The 22,058-nt window shown below is 48.9% G+C and overlaps 1 protein-coding gene across 2 annotated transcripts; it reads right to left on the reverse strand.

The window, feature by feature from the left end:
- Positions 1 to 10: 10 nt before the first annotated feature.
- ATP8B1 (ATPase phospholipid transporting 8B1) lies at positions 11 to 21,950 on the reverse strand. 2 transcript variants are annotated; one of them, XM_059492313.1, is made up of 30 exons: positions 21,871 to 21,950; positions 21,426 to 21,598; positions 19,590 to 19,693; positions 13,425 to 13,617; positions 10,885 to 10,982; positions 10,472 to 10,585; positions 9,888 to 9,986; positions 9,731 to 9,792; positions 9,241 to 9,313; positions 9,063 to 9,133; positions 8,635 to 8,717; positions 8,317 to 8,475; positions 8,062 to 8,150; positions 7,599 to 7,789; positions 7,304 to 7,512; positions 6,832 to 6,875; positions 6,541 to 6,697; positions 5,794 to 5,982; positions 5,460 to 5,572; positions 5,066 to 5,230; positions 4,859 to 4,970; positions 4,585 to 4,660; positions 4,345 to 4,477; positions 3,836 to 4,121; positions 3,031 to 3,254; positions 2,536 to 2,619; positions 2,020 to 2,265; positions 1,729 to 1,867; positions 1,517 to 1,647; positions 11 to 1,000 (listed from the first exon to the last, which is right to left on the reverse strand). In XM_059492313.1, exons 4-30 carry the CDS (start codon positions 13,603 to 13,605, stop codon positions 767 to 769), a joined length of 3,762 nt encoding a protein of 1,253 aa, XP_059348296.1. In that variant the 5' UTR covers positions 13,606 to 13,617; positions 19,590 to 19,693; positions 21,426 to 21,598; positions 21,871 to 21,950; the 3' UTR covers positions 11 to 766. The 2 variants fall into 2 exon arrangements, with proteins under 2 accessions (XP_059348296.1, XP_059348297.1); XM_059492314.1 differs by lacking the exons at positions 21,426 to 21,598; positions 21,871 to 21,950 and adding an exon at positions 20,944 to 21,046.
- Between the last annotated feature and the right edge of the window lie 108 nt (positions 21,951 to 22,058).

A 22,058-nucleotide genomic window follows, 5' to 3' on the forward strand; every position in this document is an offset into this window, starting at 1 on the left:
GACAAAACCATTTCAATAATTAGCTTTTAGTTCGGGAGAGGGAAGTAGATAAAAGTGAAACATTCAAACACCTCAACTCCAGTAAAGAATGTGCAAATGTAAAGAGACTGATAAAACCACTTTTTACACTGTAAGAACTGAGGCACCAGCAACTGAAATACATTCCAATGAAAGTGACCGATTTCTAGTTATCCATCACTGACTGTCCAGAACTGAAATGAATAGCTTGTGCCAGCTCCAGGGGCAGCTTCCTGAGCTGAGATCTATCCTGATTCCCAATCCAATCTGACACGGGCAGGAGTTCATCACCAAAGACATCCCAGCTCAGCTGTGACGGCTCCGATGGGAACGTCCAGAGCCCTCTCCAGAGCCGAGCACCCCATGTCTGAGCAGTTAATGAAATGGAGCACACAAGCAAAATTGCTTTCAATGACAACGATGAAATGTGGATACAGTTTTATACCAGCCTAGTATTCAAAAGTGAAAAGTCTGCAATTCCAGGCATCACTAAAACCAGACACTGCCGGGTTTCCATTCCCAGCACGTGTATCCTTCACTGTCATATAGAGCACTCACACAAGGATCAGTAGTTCCACAGAGAACTCTTGGCCTTTCTGTGCTCCCAGGAGTCCAAACCCAGAAACTTCTGAGACATAAAAATCTTCACATCCTCATGCCAGGTGGTTGAACAAGCTGCTGAGTTCGTGCGGAACAGTTCTGTGCAGTCGCTGTGACCAACAGCCCCGGGCAGCAGGCGGGCAGTCCCTCAGCTGGTGTCCCCCGTGTCCGCGGTGTCCCCGGCGGCCGGCGCGGCCAGCACGGCGTCCAGCGGGGCGCGCCGCTTGCGGATGCTGCGCCCCGAGGCGATCAGGTCGGCGTAGCCGCGCTGGTGCGAGAAGGCGTAGGCGGAGCGGCGGGCGGACACGCCGCGGCGGAACGCGCTCTGCCGCCGCTTCCACTGCTGCTCCTCCAGCAGGTACTTCCGACGGTTCCTCTGGATCTGCGCGCACGCAAACACACCGCGGGCCGTGCATTAGGCAGCATCGCCACAGCTGATCTGTTCTCATAGCTGTGCGCTGGCTCAAGGCAGGGCAGGTAGCCAAATCCATCCCCTACACTCTTGACATGTAGCCCTAGCGCTCCAGGCCAGCCTAAATTAAACCCAAACTGGGGCCCTCAGCAGCCTCATGGGGTCTCAGTGGCACCACCAGATCTCAGCCAGACACACGAGGAAACAGCCCCCACTCAGCTGCTGCCTCTGGCCAGCCCTGCAGCCACTCTGCTCACGGGACCCAAGCCAGGCTTGTGTCACTCTCTGAAGGACACCATCACTTACTTGTCTCTAACATTGTCATAAAATCCCAAAATGGCTTGGGTTGGAAGGGACCTTAATGCCCATCTCGTCCCACCCCTGCCATGTGCAGGGACACCCTCCACTAGCCCACACCTTAGCACTGACACCAGCCCCTGTAAATAAACACCTGCCACATTCACCCAAATACCAGATTTCACTCACTTTATCGCTCTCTGAAGGCCGGATTGTCATGGACAGAAAGCGCTGTGCCACTACAGGCAGTAAGCAAATGGCAATGGTTAAAATCATGGTAAGCCAAAGGTATGGCTGCCGCAGAGCATTCGGAGCAGCTCCTGGGAATAAAAGGAGCAAAAGTTAATTTATGATAATGTTACATCAGACAGGACTGAGAACCACAAAGCACCAGGACTCACCTGTGAACTGAAAGACAGAAGGGAAGAGAACATGGATTCCAGCACTGTGAAAGTCAAATGTGAGCCCAAAGTAAAGTGCAATACTCCCAAATACTGAAAAAGCATTAACAAAAGTCCAGTAAGATGTATCCAGGCCAATCTAAAAGCAAACAAAAGTGCCAAATGAGTTTCTTAATTCCAAATAATGTCAATTACTTCTTACATGTTGTTACCTTTCTAGTAGAGAAATTTAGAACAGTGAGCAGAAAGTGTTCTCAGAACACCAGAGCTCAGGGAACCAAGCTTACTTGCCTGAAAATTGACCACAAATATCAAAGAGGATGCTGCTGTGACAGCAAAGGACTGATAATCTGCAGGGCCTTCTCCATCTTGTCCCATAGATATAAGGTAGGCTCCATACGGGATGAAGAAGATGATCAGTGAAGTTACAGCTCCATGGAGCAAACTTATAAAGAACTTCTTGTAGTTGAAAAGTAAATCTCTCTGACCCAAAACATAAAGTCTGGGGAACCGAAGGCTCAGTTTGTCGCTCACATCCTTAATAAAGAGGAAAAAGAAAAAAGAAAGTTGTGAATTGCTGTTCTTAGCCTGAGGTTTGGAAAGTGAGAAGCTGAACTATACAGTGTCCCAAAGGGAATGGCAGATCCCTTTCTCTTTCCAATAGCAGGGATTTGCACAGAGTAATGCAAAAGGAAGATGTTCTTAAAAGCCACAAAACCAAACCCCTCTTGTTTCATGGACAACCAGCATAACTTAGACCTGGTGACAGGTGCCTTTGGATTCATTGCTGTAACAACATGGGGATACCTGGTCGAACAAGCCGACGAGCAGGACTGGGAGGCTGGAGTACAGCACGTTGTACACTGTGATGAACCAGTCCTCGTAGGCTGTCTGCAACAGAGTGGGAATTGCAGGACTTGGTGATTTCATTTGATTACACCCTTCCCCTCCAGTTCCTGAGAAAACTCACATGTGCTCTACTACAGCTTTAAGTTCCCTGTCTTGGTGTTCACCCAAAGGCAGCAGCACCTTGGCTCAAGGCTCTGCTGAAGCTCCTTAGGCTGTGTTAAGCTGCCTCACTCCTCCCAAATGTTCCTCCCTGTACAGCAATGATCCTGACTTCAGTGCTCTGGAATCATACCTAACTGCTTGTAACTAACTCACTCAGTACTCATCACATCCTCTTGCAGAAATCGCTGGTGACAACTTCACACTCCTGACACTTCCCAGGTTAAGCCTTTGCTGTTCCACACTGACAGAAGCACCTGCCTGTTGCTATCCCACATGAGCACAGCTTCCTACCTGGGCAGAGAAGCCATTGAAGAATGAGTACCAGATGTGGACCAGTGTGAAAGCGAAGTTTTTGTAGAAGAAGTATCTCAGGAACTTGCACATCCTGATGTAGGACCAGCGCCCGTGGACCAGCAGCAGCCGCTGGAGGTAGCGGAACTGCCCGAAGGAGTAGTCACTCGACATGACAGCCTGCATGCCCTCCTGGCCACTGATCCCAACTCCAATGTGGGCAGCTGGGTGAGGGACAAACACCACACACGAGGTTGGACAGAGGGACACGAACACGACCAGGGCCATTTCTACTGTCACCTGCACTGTCTCTCAGTGCTTGTTCTGGCAGAATGCACCGGGAAATTTGACCAAAGGAGAACCAAGCGATGGGACAGAGAGAGTAAAGTGCTGAACAAACTGGCCAGGCAGTTTACAAACACCCTTGGGACATAAACACTATCCTAGACATTTTTTCCTCACTTGCATCTCTTGGGAAGCAGAGCAGGTACAATGTGGGATGGCTAATGCCACCAGGCAAGAGGCAGCCAAGCTACTGCTTTGGTCTTTATATTACACTCGGTAACACACAGCATGAGAACAGATTCCTGCTCAGGGAATGTCTACAGAAAAAAAAATAGATCAGGAAAAATCACTAACCATTTTCTAAAGTGCTTCCTCAGAAAGGGAAACAGGCACAGAAGCTAAAGGGCCCACGGCAGCAAAGCAGATGGAAGAGTCTTCTGACAGAGAGGGACAGTGGAGAGACCGCAGGAACAGGCCAGAGGAGATCTGTCCTAGCGGGAGAGCTTGACAGCTGCCTTACTTTTGATCATGTTCACATCATTGGCCCCGTCCCCGATGGCCAGGGTGATGGCCTTCTTGTACTTCTTCACCAGCTCCACCACCATGGCCTTCTGCTTGGGTGTCACACGGCAGCAAATCACAGCCCTGCACTCGCAGGCCAGATCAACAAAGTTCTTCTGCTGCTGCTCCTTGTAGGCCTCTGCCCTTCTCCTTTTCTCAGTTTGTTTTTTCTTCTCTTCTGCTGTTCTGGGGAATTTCAGTTTAAGTTTCTTTTTCTTCTTTTTCTTCTCCAGCAGGATTTCATTCTGTGAAAAAAATAAAACTTACTGTATTCTCTTCTGCACCATTTCCAGTCCTACTCCAGGCACTGCCTAACAACACCTGAGGTCATGATGCTCCCAGCATCCACTTCTGGCATTTTAATGAACTGCTCATGCAGACAACGGAACAGAGTCCTCAGTGAAAGACACGGCAGGCTGGTGGTGCCCCAAAACCCCAAACACTTGGGAGAGCAGCCTTTGTACATACCAGCCAGGAGCCAGTGATGATCAGAGCCCGGTCTCTGCTGCCCTGGAAGAACGGCTCGTTCATTCTGAGAGAGGAATGTGGACTGGAGCCAGCCCTGTTCCTCTGGTTTTCCAGCCTCGTTTGAAGGAGAGCACTGCAAAGAGAGGGGGAAACTGTACTGAAAAGTCAAGGATAAACTTTAAACTAGGTCAGTCCCAGACTGAAAATCCTGAAAACTAACTCCTCTGTACTTTTACTTGCCTGGTATCTTCTCCATAGCAGATGGCTGTGTCCTCTGTTAGGAGTTCACAAGAAAATCCAATATTTTCAGCAGTTTCTACAAAAAAAATTAAGAGAGGGAAGTATTTACTGAAAGTTCTGCCACAAACAATTGTTAGGAGCAGCCCAGAAGCACCTCAAGTGCTCTTAAGTAATTTCTGATTTACGTTTCAGTATGAGAATTCCCTTTCAATGCCACAGCGCAGATGAACAGGAAAACATCCTCCTGTTTTTAGCTGTTTGGCTGTAACCCCACCTTTTTTGTCACCAGTAAGCACCCAGATTTTAATGTCTGCTTTGGAGAGTCTGGAGATAGTTTCTGGAACTCCATCCTGTAGTTTATCTTCAATAGCTGTTGCACCAAGCAGCTGGAAGGCATTTGAAATACAGGTGGTTAGTAGCACTGAAACATGTTTCTTTTAATATAAGAATTGAAATGTACTAAAAATGTGCAGCTCCTTACAATCAAGTTTTTTTCTATTTCCTCATACACTTTGTCCAGAGCTTCATCCCGGTGACTTGTAGCTAAACTGGCCTCCAGAAACTTTTTATTCCACACTTCAAATTCATCCTGGCTTATGTCTCTATAGCACAGGCAGAGTGTCCTGAGAGTTTCATTTGCAAAGACCTGAAAAACAATTAAAACCACACATATCACAAAAGAAAACTCTTCATTTTCAATCCAAACATAGGGGAAGAACATGAGCATTTGACAAGTTTGACAGAACAAGTCCAACTTTCAGAACCAATTGCAGGTTTCCATTTGTCTTAATAGCTTAGGAAAAGGAAATGAATAACACTATTGTCAGAAAGAAACAATTTTTGTTTTAAAAAGTGCATACAAAATACAAACATACATCAAGGGCCTCTTCTGTGGCTTCTCTCTTGACATTGCAGGGGTGCAGCCGCTCGTAAATCACCGTATCAGCCCCTTTGCAATACAGCCTGATATTGCCACCGGACTCTCTTACTGCGGAGGGAAACAGCACAGCTGGCACCCTTACATCAAGGAATCACTTCAGATTGGATTTCTCAGCCTACTGCCAAGTACCAAAGTGCAAGATGGCGTTTCTCCTTCAGTGGGCTCAAACATGCCCCAGGACTGGTAATTCTTGACCCCAGCTCCCTCTGCACATCTCTTTTCACCCCTAAACAAGAGACCTCCACGCAGGCTGGTGGCAGTCAGCTTACCAATGACAGACATCCTCTTCCTGTCGCTGTTGAAATCCAGGATGGCCAGGACATCGTAGGTCCTCTGGACGCCCATCTCACTGATGGTGATGGTGTTCTGCGTCCGGGACAGGAACACGTACCCGAAGTTGCGCGCGGCCGTCACCAGGGCCCCCTCGTCCGGGGACGCTGCCTGGTAGTGGAGCTGACCTGCAGGACGGCAGCCAGCACACAGCTGAGGGTGCACTGGACGCTGCTGCAGCACCCGCCAGCAGGGCACACCGAGAGCAGGGAGCACAGCCCCAGTCTGTGACACCTGCTGCCCAAACAGGATCGGTCCTCAGACTGCAAAACTCCACGTTTGCTACCTCAACATCCTAATTTCTCAATCCAGTCATTTAAACATTTTCAAAAGAAGCTCCAAAACACACATCCTTGGCCAGAGACACCAATACAGTGAGTGGAAACAACCCCAAAAACAGTAGGAACAAGAAAGGACAGGACACTGTTGGTTTCATGGAGATTTCACAAGGATAGGAGTAAAGCAATATTCATATTCCATGTTGTAATTGAATCTTCCAACCCATGAATTCATGAATTCAAAAACTGATCCCCTCTACATTTAGTTTTGTTTAATTTAAAAGGGCAGCCGAACACTCCTTCCTTATGGTATCAGCATTAGTTGCAGATGTCTCCCTCGTGGAACTGAATTTGAATTATTGTTTTCTGCTACACAAGGAAAACAAACTAAGCAAAAGCCACACTCACCATCAGAAGTGTCAGCCATGACTGTGTGACAAATAGCAAGCAGAAAAAAGAACTTCTGGATTTCTGGCTCCTTTCCAGCCTTTATTTGCTCTATCAGGTAGTGATCGTAGAATAAGAACTTTCCATCTGCGTACGCATTCCAGCTGAAATCAACTTGCTGCTTAGACAACAGGGGAAGAGAGGCTGAGTCACCGAGGTGCCGCTGCTTTGTGCCCACCCGCACCTCTCTGTCCCACGGATGGGCCAGGCAGTGGCTGGCATGGAGCTGGCATGGAGCTGGCATGGACCTACCTCTGCGTGGCTCTGGAGCTGCCCTGCTGCATCCCGGCAGTCCCCTGCAAGGCAAGCACCCACACTCAGGGCACCGGGCACAGCACAGCTTTTACAGCCCACCACAAATAAAACATATCCACAACATGTACTGCCCTGCCACTGGACGGGAAGGGAAAGGACAAACTGCTGCTCACACTAAAATGTCCCTGTCTGTTTCTTGACTTTGTCCTCAGAGCATTTCTAGCAAAAGCAAATATGTACAAAAAATGGTGCAAATTACCAATTTTCAGTTTTTCTGAAAGCTGAGAAGTTCCCACTAAAGTTCCATTATTTCCACCTTGTAAGTGAGAAAATCCCAACAACTCAACCCTATGCTTTACCCAGTGCCAGGTCTAAATTGTGGAAGTTCAGCTGGAGCTAAGAGAACTTGTATGTACCTGACCTCCAGCAAGCATTAAAATTCTTCCTCCTCCTCCTTTGCACAGCTTACCATATCTTTGCCCGTTTATGCAGCACTTTTTAAAGGTCATGATGTTCTGTGTGAGGGTTCCAGTCTTGTCAGAGAAGATGTACTGGATTTGGCCCAGCTGCTCGTTCAGCGTGGTGGTCCTGGCCTTGGCAGCCGTGTCCTTCTCGGGGTAGTACATCTGCAGGTCCCAGTTGATGAAATAGCTCTGGCCAAAGCGAATCACTTCCACACTGAACGAAAGAGAAGGGAGGTTCTCACTCCAGCTGCAGCTCCCATTTTCACCCAGTGACAGCTCCTCAGGGACTGCCCTACCTACCTCACGTAGAGGGAGATGGGCACCATGGTGTTGAGGACAATGATGTATCCCCAGAAGGTGAGGAAGCCCCGGTAGGCAGGGCTGGAGTCCTGAGCATCGTACAGGTACCAGGAGGAGTTGCCAATCTGCTGCTCCCAGTAGGTGTGGCCGATGGCCAGCCCCGCCGACAGCAGGATAAGGACCACAATGATCTGCAGGGCACAGAGAGCCCTCTCACACTTCAGGAACATCTGCTCGACTTAAATCCCAAATCCCCATGCTCCTAACAGAATGTGACAGATACTTGTGAGGAGAAATGGAGCCATCATTTCCCACAAAGGCACATTTCAGATTTCCTCCTACTCCATCCCAGCTCAGCAGGCCAGAAAAAGTCAAAACATATTTATTACATATACACAGGAAGAAGCTGCCCAACTTCACATACACTATTCACTTAAGATCAGAATTTTAAAAAAAAGCTTACAGTATAAACCATGTAGTTCATAAGGGAGTCAATTTTTGTCCTTTTAAATCTTGTCTTTCCACTATTTCTCATTATTTTTGTGTCAGCACCTAAAAATAAAGAGTGAAAAAATTAAAAAAGGGAAAGATAGGATAAGCAAACACATGCTAGTATTACAATTTTACCAAACTGGGACATGAAATACAGTTGGTGTCTATAGGATGAAGATTCTTTTTCACTCTACAGGTGTGCTTTTAGTGGGGAAGTATTACACACCTGCAAATATGACCATTCCATGGCAGAAGTCTGTGTTCCTGATCTTACAGCCACGCAACAAAATCTTATCTGCATCCAGGGGATAAACTGAGTCTCTCCAGGATAACATTCCTGTAAACTTATCCAGCCGGTTATTGGGTTCTTCACATTCAACCAGACCTAGAAAATGTGGAGGAGAATGTGTTTAATGTACAAGTTAAATCCAAATGCATTGACTTGTACCCACCATCAACATCAAAGTAGCTTTGCTTTACTTTTATTGACTTGCAAACAATTTGAGCTAGGTTCTAACAGCATTAGGTGTAGAACTGTACCAACCATCAAAGTCTGCCAGGGCACTTTCTTCCTGAAGGTGTCTGTGTGTCACCTCTAGGGCCATTTTGAATTTTAAGTTAGTCTCACTAAGAAGAAAAAATAAAAAGGTGATTTTATTAAAACCATGGGTACAGGAGAGAAGTTTAAACACAATTAAATTAAGGTACCACCACTTCTCTGGGCAACCTATACTAAAGTAAAAAATAAATCCATGTCCTTCTCCCTTTCTTCCTATGTCACATTCTCCAACACTTTTGATGTGCCTGTAGCACTCCAGTGGACAAGTTTTAATGATTCTTGAATTGTGGGAATCAGCAGCTGGATGCAGTTCCCCATGTGTGGCTTAACAAGCAGACTCTAACATACACAATCCTTGCTCTTTTCCTACTCAGCCCAAATTAACTCCAAGGCATCCTCAAGTAGAGCCTTACCCATCCAGTTCAGCTGTCTCCACATAGCACAGACTGTTTGGTTCTGAGCTGGACAGCAGCAAAATATCAGCCTAGAAAACAAATAAATAGACATCAAATAAAGCCAGGTAAAAACTCCTACAGAGCTCTCTTGAAACATCAAACAAATGTATCTGAAGCAGGAGCAAAAGGAACTTACAGGAACAAACGTATTTTTCTTCAGACGAACAACATCACCAACTTTAATATCTTTCCATTTAGTGGCTTTGAACCTGAAACCAAAGATAGTTTAATAATTGTTACTTTTAATGTAGAAAAAATCCACTCTATAAATCTTATAATATTGAACTTTCCTTAGGAAAAAAATGACCTTTTGGTGTGCTGTGGGTTTGCTTCTCAGAAACTGCAATTTAGCTGAGGGTCTACAGCTCAGAAGCCAACCTACCTCTTCTCTTCCCACTTCACCTAGTTGGGAATTCCTGTCCTGCTCTCCAAAGAAGTTGCTCTTAGCACAGATTTAGTCCCGGAGAATTAACTTTAAATTACTCCTTCAAGCAATTCTCTTCCAGCTTCAGTTAGGTTTTCAGACAGAGAACAGAGCTGAGCCTTTCCTACCATCTACAGCTTCAGATCTGTGGCAAAGCTTAGCAACGGGGACAGGATCAGAGCTCAGAGGGGAACACACAAACCTTCCATCCTTGATGACATCACATGTCCTGTTATTGACCTCGTTGTCCATCCTGTGACGAGCCTGAAACCACAGCAAACAATGCCCTGTGTCACAACAGGAGACATGAGCTGCACTGGGAGGGTTTTGCTTTTGTATTTACAGAACATGGTTCTTACAATGTCATCCACCAGGTCTTTGACTGCAGTTATTCCCAGCACCAGGAGCAAGGGCACCAGAGTTGTGTACCATGACAGGGTACTTATTTCAGGAATCGCCTGCAAAAGACCAATAAAATCAGGTCAGCACGGGATCATCAATCAAATTGAAATCAGAGATATTTCACAGTGACCTGACTAGAGAAAAAACCAACACATCAGAGAGAATTTTAAGTCAGGTTGTGAAAATGAACAAAAGAAGAGTTTGGCTGTTACACTACTTAGGAATCAGCTTCCCTTTAACAATTGCACTGGCTCGTATAGTCTGGTGGTGCTTCTGATTTATGAGATGAACTCAAGAAATATCTTTTCCTCATGAAATTCATGAGCTCTGCAACGAGTTCATTCAAATTCTGTGCAACTAGCTCATCCCAGAAGCCTGCCATAGCTCATCTGGATTTGTTGCAGGTTTCTGTTATGATGGGCTTGGTCTCTGCAGCAGTTCATATAGTGCCCCTCAATTCCCTGGCAGGACAGCACTGAACTGTGTCAAATATTATTGAGCCCAGATTCCCTTCACAGTGAGTACTCTCCATCTTGCTTACCTGCAAAATGAGAAGAACCAGGAAATAGAAGTTGGCTGCTCTCTTGAACTGTTCAAACAGATTCAGAGGTAGAAAAGTGATGGGGTTGTACTTGTATGTCTTAATTGCATTTCCCTGTGGGAGAAACCCAAACATCATCAGTGACACAGCAGAGTTTCTCCTTCCAACACAAATGTACAGTGCATAGGTTTAAGTTCCCAATTCTCTATCTCACCTTAAACAAGTCTCTTGATAGACTCTTCATTTTCCATTCCAAAACCCCAACCCAGTTATTCTTCCCCTCCTGTGCTGGAAACACTGAGGAATTGTGAACGGTGGCTTTTACACCACTCACCAGCCGTTCCAAAGATCTTACCCAGATTAAGGAAGCATTCTCCCGACAATTAGCACCTCATTGGGATAAAACAACTTACCGCATATTTGCTTTTCTGGAAGCACAGGAAGATTGTTCTCTTGAAGCCCGGCTGGTCATAGAAACGCTGGTCGTTTGCTTTAACTTGCCAGCTGCAGTCTGCAAGGGACAAAAGGAGTTGAAAAGTGTTACAAACAATGAGGGAACAAATCTGCCACTTTCAGGTTTTCTCTCTAATCCCTATTTTAAAGGAACTTTCGGCTGAAGAAAGGCTGGTACCTGCTTTACAATACATATCCTTAAAGAAACCTTTCCAAGGCATTTCCAGGCTGTTTGTCTTTATTAGCAATTCAAGTACATCCAGAGGAAGGGAGGAGCTTGCTTAACATTTGAAAGTTCTGTGGGACACCTGCAGAGTAACATTTACTCAGGGTGAATTCCCTTCTCTCCCCTCTTTTGGTTGCCTCCGTGAGGCCCGCGAAGCGCTAAGCGCTCCAACCCAGGTATGTGTCTTGCTGGAAATGAAGAGGTCAGTTCACCTTTTGAAGGCAATTAATTGATTCAACCATGCTGTGCCATGCTCTTCACTCACACCCATGAAAAAATATAAAATGAGTGCTTCAGATTTGTATCTTCAGCCACCAGTTTTGTTCCATTGCGAGAAAACTCAGGAACAGGAACTGCATCCATCACAATTTTCTGTGCCTGCTCTTTCACAGGCTTTCCCTCCCAGCCCCATCAGCTCCGGTTTAGCACAGACACCCGGGCCCTGCCCACATCCCAGGAGCTCCTGCCCAGGTCTGGAAGCTGCACCCGGGCCCTGCCCACATCCCAGGAGCTCCTGCCCAGGTCTGGAAGCTGCACCCGGGCCCTGCCCACATCCCAGGAGCTCCTGCCCAGGTCTGGAAGCTGCACCCGGGCCCTGCCCACATCCCAGGAGCTCCTGCCCAGGTCTGGAAGCCGGCTCCCGGGCCCTGCCCACATCCCAGGAGCTCCTGCCCAGGTCTGGAAGCTGCACCCGGGCCCTGCCCACATCCCAGGAGCTCCTGCCCAGGTCTGGAAGCTGCACCTGGGCCCTGCCCACATCCCAGGAGCTCCTGCCCAGGTCTGGAAGCTGCACCCGGGCCCTGCCCACATCCCAGGAGCTCCTGCCCAGGTCTGGAAGCCGGCTCCCGCAGCTCTGCCTGCCTGGGAAGGATGACTGACGCAGGCAGGGTTTGGAAACGCAGCTCTCCTGACTCAGCGGCCAGGCATCTCCCCACTCGTGCAGCCCACAGGGATTGTCCCCAGTGCTGCTCTTCCTGGTTTCATGAGATCCTCCTCACCACGGACGGACAGACGGGGTGAAACTGCCGGCAGCAGAGGCGTGGGCACGGCTGTGACTAACGCTTCAAAACCCAAAGCCAACTGCAAAGGTGGTTTTGTTTTTCCCGCCCACCACAGAGCAAATTCCACACGGACTTATCTGGACTTTTCCTGGGACTATACAACTTTCATTTCCAGCACCTTGGTTACAAGCCCGGAAGATAATAGAGAAATATTTATCTAGAGGAAACATGTTTTGAGTTAAATATTATATGCATAAGTTTAGAAAGTTACTAAGTTTGTCAAAGTGACAGGGCATAAAGAAAAACAAAGTCTACATAAACATTTCTTTAACACATACCAAAAACATTGCAGTGTTGATAAAACTGATCGAAAGCTGACAAATTAGGTCCGAGGCAAAACCTGCAGGAAGGAAGCTCCTCGAAATTGAAGTGTGGTACTAACACCTAATATTTGGCAAGCTGCTTTGGTAATTCATCAACTTTAAAGGATGTCATCATAAAAAAACTCTTAAACTAAACATGTGATGGGTGCTTGTAAAATGACAGCACGCAACAGTTGGTTATGAAATGAGAGCTGATCAGCTGTTCCCACACAAACAGGAAAAAATCTGTATAAATTACACAGGCTCTGGTTACATTGAAAATACTGTCATTGCAGCATAAGAAAATGGAATTCAGGGGAGCTACAGATGTTTCCTGGGCAGAGGTTCAGAGCAGGGATGGCAGAAAGGCTCCTCCCACTGAGGTTCTTATGCTGGCAGCAGCCACAGGCTGTACCTGCCGGTTCCTTTGAACTCCTCCTACTCACCTTTTACCTTTTAGGAAATTCATGAGGCTATAAAGTGAGCAGTGAGGTGGGAATCTGCTCTGCACAAGCAGAAATCCAGGGAAAACACTGAGCACAGCAAAATGCTTATGCTGGAGCCCATTTCCAGAGGGCTGGGAAACCAAGTACCTGAAGGTCTATCTGAAAGGTTCCCAGAGCACAGGCCATGCACATCCAGGGCCTGCCTTAATTAACAGGAGGTCACCATGCAGCTCATTATCTTTGCGCAAGGAGCGGTGGCACAGAACTGGGCTGCAGCTTGGAATGAAGCTGAGTCTCATTCTGACATTTGTTAAACTGAACTGCCATCAATTTACTCCTCCAGAGTCAAATAAGCCATTCCAAACCTTACCTGACACATAAATACAAAAGTCCAATCGGTCCCTGAGGCTCAGCCTCTGCATCCAGCATCGTGCGCTGCCCAAAGCAGGGCCAGGGTGCTGTTACCTTTTTTGCCAGGCTCTCTGCTCTCCTTGGGGTCCCTGCTGGTTGGGTTGGGTCCCAGTTCAGCCCCAGGCTGCCGGCTGTCCAGCTCGTCCTCCGTTTCGTCGTCGCTGTACGGCACCACCTCATCGTTGGGCTGGGAATCCTCCTCGAAGGTGGTCTCCGAGTCCCTTTCTGAGATCATGCTGCTAGCACCCTGTGGGACAAGTTAGGGACAAGAGCTCACCTAGCAAGTGCTGCAAATCACATCTGCAGTTTTACTGTGCTGGTGTTGCTCACCAAACCCCACATGTGAAACCCCAGAACAGCGCAGGGCACGGGCTTGGTTTCCCAGCACTGAGCAGGATCAGGGGGCAACTCCTGCCCCAGGCAGCCCTTCATTACTGTTCTGCTATGTGTAATTACACCCTGCAGCCCAAGAACACCGTGTGCTCCCAACACAAGATGTAGGAACTGGGGAGCACACAAACACGTCTCCCAGGGGCCATTACATCATGCCCTGAGGAGCCACAGGAGCTGGAGCCCTGCTTGGCCACAGTGGGACACAGAACTGGGCACGGAGTGCCAGGACAGACATCCAGGGTTCAGTCACACAGCTGATCCTCCATGCCAGCCTGCCCAGCCTCACCCAACCCAGCCTTGCTTCCTCTCTCTTCCCACGGCTGAACATCAGTGTTTGTCACTGCAAGATCCCACATCTCGCTGCCCAAACACCCGAGGACACCAGGGGAGGCATTCTGGCTCAGCCCTGAGCTGTATCAGAGGAGGATGAGCTGAGATGTGGCCATGCCCATGTGCCCTTCAGCTGTGCCTCAAATGGACATCTCCAGCCACCGCTGGGTGTGATCCTAATCCTGAACCACACACCAATTCCCAGCTTGCCCCCTGACCTGCCTCACCACCGTGGCATTGCCTTTGCTTACAAACTCAGCAACCAGCAGGGCTGGCACCAAACCTGCTGACGTCCCCCTCAGCTTCTGGTTTTGCAAAGCTGAATCGTCTCCCCTCCCCAATATCTGCTATAAGAGCGAGATAAATATTCCATGAGCACAGACTGTGCTACTCAAGTGGCAGGCTGCTGGCAGGGAGCCAAGGCAGGCCATGTTCCTGAGCCACAGCGCTGCAGGGCCCGCCCAGCACAGACTGACAGCCCAAAAATACAACAAATCCACCAGGCTGAGTGCACAGGAGTCCACACAGCTTCTCCAAGACCCACTCAAGCTGCTGGAGGCTTCTCCCTCATGGAATTACCCAGCTGGTCACTAACACAGGTGAAGAACCTGCGACGTCTGTGACAGATCACATTTTCCTAAATAGCCTTGGAGTTAGGAAATACACTTCAAGCTCCAATTCAGGCCCCTGAATACCTTACAGTGATATTCTAGGTTTATTTCTCCTTTTTTTCTGTGCTTTAATTCTTTCTGTCCTGCTAACACCTCTTATGGGGACTGCTGGGGGGAACAAGCTCCTCCCACACACAGTGCCTAGAACACAAAATGCCACCAGATCTTTGACTGGCTCTCAGTCTACAACAACTGAAACAATCTCATATCCCTGGCACACAGAGATTCAGCTGTTAGTCTATTAAATTTTACTGATTACCTGCTTAATGATTAATGAAGCAATTAGTCATGCAAAGGGTAGATGAGATGTCAAAAACTGCTGCTTTTGTTCTCCATTGCAGATGTGTGCCTGCATGGCAATTCCTACAATGCCACCAGCAGCAGCCTGATGCTCCCTGAACAGAGCCCGCCAAGTGACCTGGGGTAAGGTTAAATTAATTGCAGTCACTTTCCCTCCTCAGAGAACTAAACCGCCCTGGAAAACCTCGTTAGGAGAGGAGATCTCATTAAGTGTTACCCCGCAGGCAGCACCAGCGCTCTGTGCTGCGGGCACACCATTAGCATGCTGCAGGAGGCAATGGAATTGTGCCCGGGGCTGGCCGGGAGCCTGAGGAAAAGCTCCCGCAGGTGGGAGAGAGATGAGCGCTGCTGTGGGACCCGGGGCAAAGGGTCCTCCCCTGGCAGGCCGACAAACTGCTTTAGAGCTCAGTTTCTTGACACCTGGTCTGGAAGAAGTTCCGAGAAAGGCAGGGAGGGATCATGATGGGAAAGGGGAGACGGGAGAAACCACAGCATGGAGCAGCAGAGATGCCAGCGAAGCCCGAGGGAGCAGGTAAGAGAGGGAGCACACACCCAGCAGAGCCTGGATGCAGGAAGCACCCAGCAGAAGCTCCAGGGGAACACACATGGCAAGAACAGAGGGGCCACTACTGCTTCTGGTCACTACTCTGAGGACTGTGGAAACAGGTCATGGAGGGCCTGAGGTGGAACAACACGGCTGTTAAATACTGTGTGATCAAATACTCAGAGAACACTTTAAAAAGCTGGTTCTTGGCTGCACAGCCCTCATTTTCTAGTTCCTGACTTGACACCCAGGGCTATCACACTGTTTCAGACCAGAAAACCTTCCATTAACCACTTCAGTCTAGAGAAGCACCAGCTTCCACTGCCTGGGTGGGTGGGGAGCAGTGCCCAGCTCCCAGCTCTGCCTTCCAGCCTGGAAAATCCTGCTGATCCAACAGCAGGATGGATACATGGGGAGATAAAGGGGATCAAAACAGTAGTAAGCACAGGTTTAAGTATACCTGATCCACTTTATTTACTAAAAGGGCAAGAGGGCTTCAGTAACTCAGGTTTTGTGTCTACTTCTGCCTCAGGGCAAGCACCAGATAATTGGGAATAAATTAAACCTTGTAAAAACTCCACTTACTGCATTTGTTTCAAGGCAGTAAACAACAACGCAAAGCAATCTTATTCTAAATTTTTCTCTGGAGAGTCACTGCACATGACACTGCTGCAAGAACCTGGGGTGACTTCTTGCAAATTGGGTCACCACTCAAAATGCCCTGAAAGTTCAGGAATCCACCTAGAACAAGGGACATGAATAGTAGAAGGATTAAAATGCCACTAGACCGGTTATTTTGTGTTTATTATGGATATAAAGACCTACAAGGCTCACCATTACACACCTGCTGGCCACCACAGCCTGTGCACAGCCCACACCCTGCATGTTCCTGTCCTTGGCACCACATTCTGCACTACCTCACACACTGGGGCAGTGCCAAGCTCAACAGCTGCTCAAACCTGGCCACGCACTGCTCTTCCTGAACACAACAAGATCAGTATTTTATGCAAGAATCATAAAGCAAACTCAGATAGTACAAAAAGTAACTCAAAGACCCTTCTGAACTGCTTCAGGTCTCTGGAGCTTAAATAGGACAAAAGAGCTACAGCAAGAAGTTTCACTGATTTAACCTGGCATTTTAAAAAGCACTTAAATGCAAAGCCTGAGCCTCAGAGATATAAGATTTATTTCTTTACCAGGTGTTGCTGGAGCATCCAGCATTGCAAAACAAAACCTGCTTGCAGGAGGGCTGAATACAAACTCCCAAACTGCAGCAGAAAGCCATGTGTGACACCAGCCTCTGGGGAGGTTCCCACAGGGACCTGCTGGCAGTGCATGATCACTCCAATTACATTTCCCCTCAGAGACAGCAGTAATTACTGTGCCATCCTCAGCTGTCCCACACTGCTCACCTCAGCAGGAACAGGGAATCGGAGCCAAAATGGGAACATGGACAAAGAGAGCCTGGTGGGGCACTCAGGGCTGCCACCCTGGAGAGCACCAGAGGAGAAATGAGAGCCCACAGAGCACCTGCATGGCTCCACCACAGCAGACACCTGTACTCAAGGAGCTCGAGTCCATATCATACCCCAAGGTTTCAGGCTCATCGTTCATCCATGGGCACAGGACTAAGGGATGGCTGTAACAGCACTTGAGACCTGAAATTTGGAATTGCAAAGACAGTCCAGAGCCCACTCTCAGGTCATGATTCACCCTCAGCCCAATAATGACCCAACTGGTACCAGTTAATGCTTCTGGAGTTATTTTTAACACCTCCAAAGCACAGCCAAGGCTTCAAACAGAGGATATTGCATTTCTGCTCTCCCCTCAGCGATCCCAGCCTGAGACTTTGGCAGAGTATGGGCCTTCATTAAAAATGTGTTCAGCAGCTCATCTCCCTGGAACCAGAGCTGCTGCAGGGAAACCAGCAAATCACAAACTGGATTTGCTTCCAATAGATGAGATGGATCACTGATTACTCACAGCAGATGTGAAATGTGACTGGTAACAAGTGCTTGGACAGGCTGATAGACAGGTCTTCTGAACAGCTAAAACCTTCCAGGTAATCTTTACGACATTTTGAGAGTAAAAGAAAACAGCAGCTCGAATAGCATGAATCAGCACAAATGGGCCAAGGAAATAACCTTCACTCCAAACAGTACTAAGCTTCAGGTAGATAGCCATGCAAATTACATGCTTAGAGCTAATTAATTTATTGATCTATTTCACACACAACAGTTCCAGATACTTCCTTGAATGACTGCTTTACAGTAATTGAACACACAAAAGTTATATCTTGAAGGGAATGATTTCCCTTAGTCATCAGTTCGCAAACACACTGGCTGCCACATGCACCCTAGGAAAGGAAAAGCCCAGCTGCTGGGACGGCCCAGAGAAGGTGAGCTCAGGAGCTGAGGGATGTACTTTGAGCCTGGAGAGTGTAGGGTCATGGAACCCCACTGCTGACCCTGCACACCTTCCCTGCCCTGTGACCCTGGGAGCAGCTCCCACTGGAACCTGCCAACACGGGGTGACTCACCACCACCCCAAAAGGATAAAACCTGAGGGATCCCAGTACGGCTGCAGATAAAGCGCTTGTGGGGAAGTGATGCACCCTCACAACTCAGGAGAGCACAACATGTGCTATCTGAGACACAACGTGTCATACCCCACACAACAGAAGCACCAAGGACTGAGCTCTCCCTGCAAGCTGAGAGGTCCCTGGGGCTCCTGTTCTGCCAGTGGCAGGTCCCAGAGCAGGCAGCCTGGCTGCACCATCGAGTGCTGCTGTGCACCCAGCCCCTCATCTTACACACGTTTTACACACACCATTTTTAAATACAAAGTGTACCTATTTGATTCACAACAGGGCCTTAACACAGGCACCTACTACTGCTCTGGAGGCTGGACCAACTCTAAAGATTAAGGACTAATTCCAGTTAAAAGAGACTTTTAAATTGCTATTGTATGCAGCCAACCTTGCAATGCTATGCAAGGAACCAAGCCTGTCCCTCCTCCAATGCCCTAACAACCCGGATTACCTGCACCAACAGGAGGCAAACACCACAGTAAAACTGTAACCCTGGCACCACCAAGCTCTGAAAATCTAACTTTAAAAAGCTGTTCGTGCCAACCAGGCTGCAGGGAGGTGACAGTTCCTCCCCTGAACACACTGCAGACCTGCTCAAGCAAGCTGAGACACCAAGACCCTGAAACCCTCTAGAGGGAGGAGAGAGGGTTCAGTTCTGTGCTGCTGACAAATGTTCAAGTCCCATCTTGGGGAAAAAAATTGAAATAGAAAGCAGAGGCTATTACGTACTCCCCGGTGTAGCTACTTACTAAAACTTGTATGAAAATAAGAATGAAGGACTTTCCAATATAACTCCTTTATCCTGATGAGCCAACAGGATTTGAGGCAGGGAAGAGATTAACTAGACACCAAGAATTTAACAGAAAATCGCTCCAAGAAAGAGACCCACAGCTGCCTGAGGTTACACAAAAAGGGCTGAAGATGGGCCATTGCAGAAACCAAATCATCATTTCCCCGTTATCTGCCCTAGGATTTCTCATTAACAGATCTGCAGAGTTCTGTCATTTAAAGTCCAAGGCAAGGCAAGCTATCTTTGCAGAAGATAAAAGGGTTGGTAACCTTTGCTCAAGCTGCCCTCTCTGAAGGGGTTTCAGCCTGCCTTTTAGAGGGTGTTACCTTGGTCTCGAGGTTCATGTTACACAACAGCACATATTGAAGATAATAGAGGGAAAAATAATTATTGTTGTACACATCTAAACTGCATTGTTTGGGGTAAAAGATTTTTGGAACTTTATAGAGAGATTTTTCCTAGTAATCACCATCAAAACCAGCAGGTATTTTTAACTGGACTAAATAAAGGTTACTTCCTGCTACCAAGATTGGAGATGCCATTAACACACCTCTTCTGGCAGCACCTACAATAGAAACTGAAGCCATTTTCCTCAACTGACCTTTATCCAGTGGAGTGTGTGACTGAAGCCCAGACTGCATCACAGACGCAGGCACTGGCCACTCACAGAGGATCCCCTGTGTTCATCTTCAAATCAGGCTCCATCTGCAATGAAACAATGTAGAAAATGGTTCATTGGCTGATTCCACCTTGTGTGCGCACAATAACAAAAACTATTCTGTAGAAAAATCGTGACATTTATTTGCCTTGCAAAAATTTCTTAGTCTTTGTGTGGAACTGTTTGTCCTATGACCCTAAGGTGTCTGGGCTCTGTGATAAACCTGAGGTTGGTAGAGACCTTTTAAAGATATTAACATCCACACCCTGTTTGTGAAGTCATTAGTACATCTTTCCTATCACCAGAGATTGCCAAATTGTCAAATGAAAATCACATTTCAAGTTTCTATCAGAACACACGGGGAAAACCCAGCAGACGTTGCAGAGGGATTGTGTAAGCTTGCCAAAAAGCAGCAGTGCTGTCACAGAGCTGGGCACCTGCCGAGGGGGGCTCAGAGAATCCGGAATGGGAATGTGCCCTTCACCTTCACCGCGACAAGCACAGAAACAGAGAGGTTAAGTGATTTGCCCAAGGCCATTGGGTAAGTCACTGACAGAGCCAGGGCTGGGTTTCAGGAGCTCCTGGCCAACGTCCTGCATTCAATTACAGCTGCACAAAGCATCTCATTTAAAAGAGGCCCGACAAAGCCCACGGCCAGGAAGAACATCAAAACCCCTCGGATCTGAAACAACAACAACCAGCCCCCTTTCCACATTTGAGAGCAGCCAGCACTTCAAGCTTTCAGCCCTCAAACAACAGCCACACCAACAAGAGAGCAGAGAAATAAATTCCAGTTCATTTTAAAATAACTTCAGTGCAAGTGCCTCTTGAAACTCACCATCCCAAACTCTAAAGCAAAGGTCCAGAACACTCACATGCTGTCTTTATGGCAGAATTAAGTGAGAATAGTTTAGAAATTACTGAAAATAATCTCTACAATAGCTACAAGTTAACAAATAGACAAACAGAGGCCCGGGACAGGTACGAAAGCAACCAGATTCTACGGTGGCCACCAGTGCAGAAGCTGACAAGGAAAGCTTCAAAAATGGCCAGATACTACTCATTTTCTAAACCAGGCTTTGAAAACGAAGACAAATCAAAACCCTCGACCAAACAGAAACCTGAGCAGCCTGATGGAGCACAGACACTGACAGGGAGTTAATCCAGGGACTCGCTCCAGCAGCAGCCACCCAGGCGGGGATTGCTCAAGGGCCAGGCTGCCACCCCAAACACCCCAAACCCCAGCGGCCCCGCTCTCCAGAGCCAAAGCCCCTCGGCCCGGAGACCAAACACCCACCCGGCTGTTGTTCATCACCAGCACGCTCCCTGCCAGAGCTCCCGGGCTCTTCGGCCTCTTGGGTTTCAGAGCGCTCCTGCTGACACCCGAGCCGGGGAAATGCTCCATTCCCTGCTCCATTCAGCACAGCTCCATCCCGGCTCCGAGCAAGGGATGCTCTTTGAGCTACAGGCACGAAGCACCAGCTAACAGGACCAAGACACCGGATAGGTTTTGTTTAGTTTTCCAAGCAAGTCACTGACCTCACAAGTAACTCGCCCAGTATTTTCTATTGCAGAATTACTGCTCCTTACCGCAGAAACCTATTGCTGCTCTGATGACTGTATAAACACTGACTAATGAGTCAGCCCTGAAGGCTGCTCTCGTTGTATACACGTATGGGGGGGAAAGCCGGGAGCAAGGCAACCAGCCCAGGGCCACGAGCTGGAGTCAGTGCCCGGGGGCTCGGGGAGACCGGAGACAGCCGAGCTGCCTTAGCTCACCTTCCAGCAAACTCCTGCGCTTTCTCTACACTTCACACCGGAGGGACTCTGCGCTAAGCTGGACCGTCACCGGCCGCACATCCCGCGGGTGGGAGCGAGGGGGACGCCGATTCCCGCGGGGTTAAACCCTCCAAAACAACGCGTCGGGGTCCTCGCTCCGAGCGGGGGATGTTCTGGGAAGGAAGGAGAAAAGAAGGGAAGGCGTTCCGGGTGCGCCCGGGCTCAGCTCCGGCCCCACCTGTGCGGCGGGGCGGGCCGGGACAGAGCCCGCCCCGACCCCCGGCCCGCAGCGAGCGCGGCACCTGCGGAGCTGGCGCTGCACGGCCCTGGCGGGGATGGATGCACCGCGGCCCCCGGGTCACGGCCCCGCGGCTGCGGCCGGCACCGGCACCGGCCCCGAGCCCCGCTCCGGCAGCTGGGCAGGAGCCCCCGGCCGCGGCCTCACCTGCCCCGCGGGTTCCCGCTCGCCCAGCGCCCGCCGGCCCCGCGCCCGCCCGGCTCCCCGGGAGCCGCCGCCAGACCGGCCCGACGGGTTGGCCCGGTTCTGCGGGCGGGTGTAGGGCAGCAGGGAGGGGCAACGGGGAGGGGCCGGGGGCAGCGGGGAGGGGCCGGGGGCCGGCCCGGCACAGCGCG

The sequence above is a fragment of the Ammospiza nelsoni genome, chromosome Z (genome assembly GCF_027579445.1).
Source record: "Ammospiza nelsoni isolate bAmmNel1 chromosome Z, bAmmNel1.pri, whole genome shotgun sequence".
Taxonomy (NCBI): domain Eukaryota; kingdom Metazoa; phylum Chordata; class Aves; order Passeriformes; family Passerellidae; genus Ammospiza; species Ammospiza nelsoni.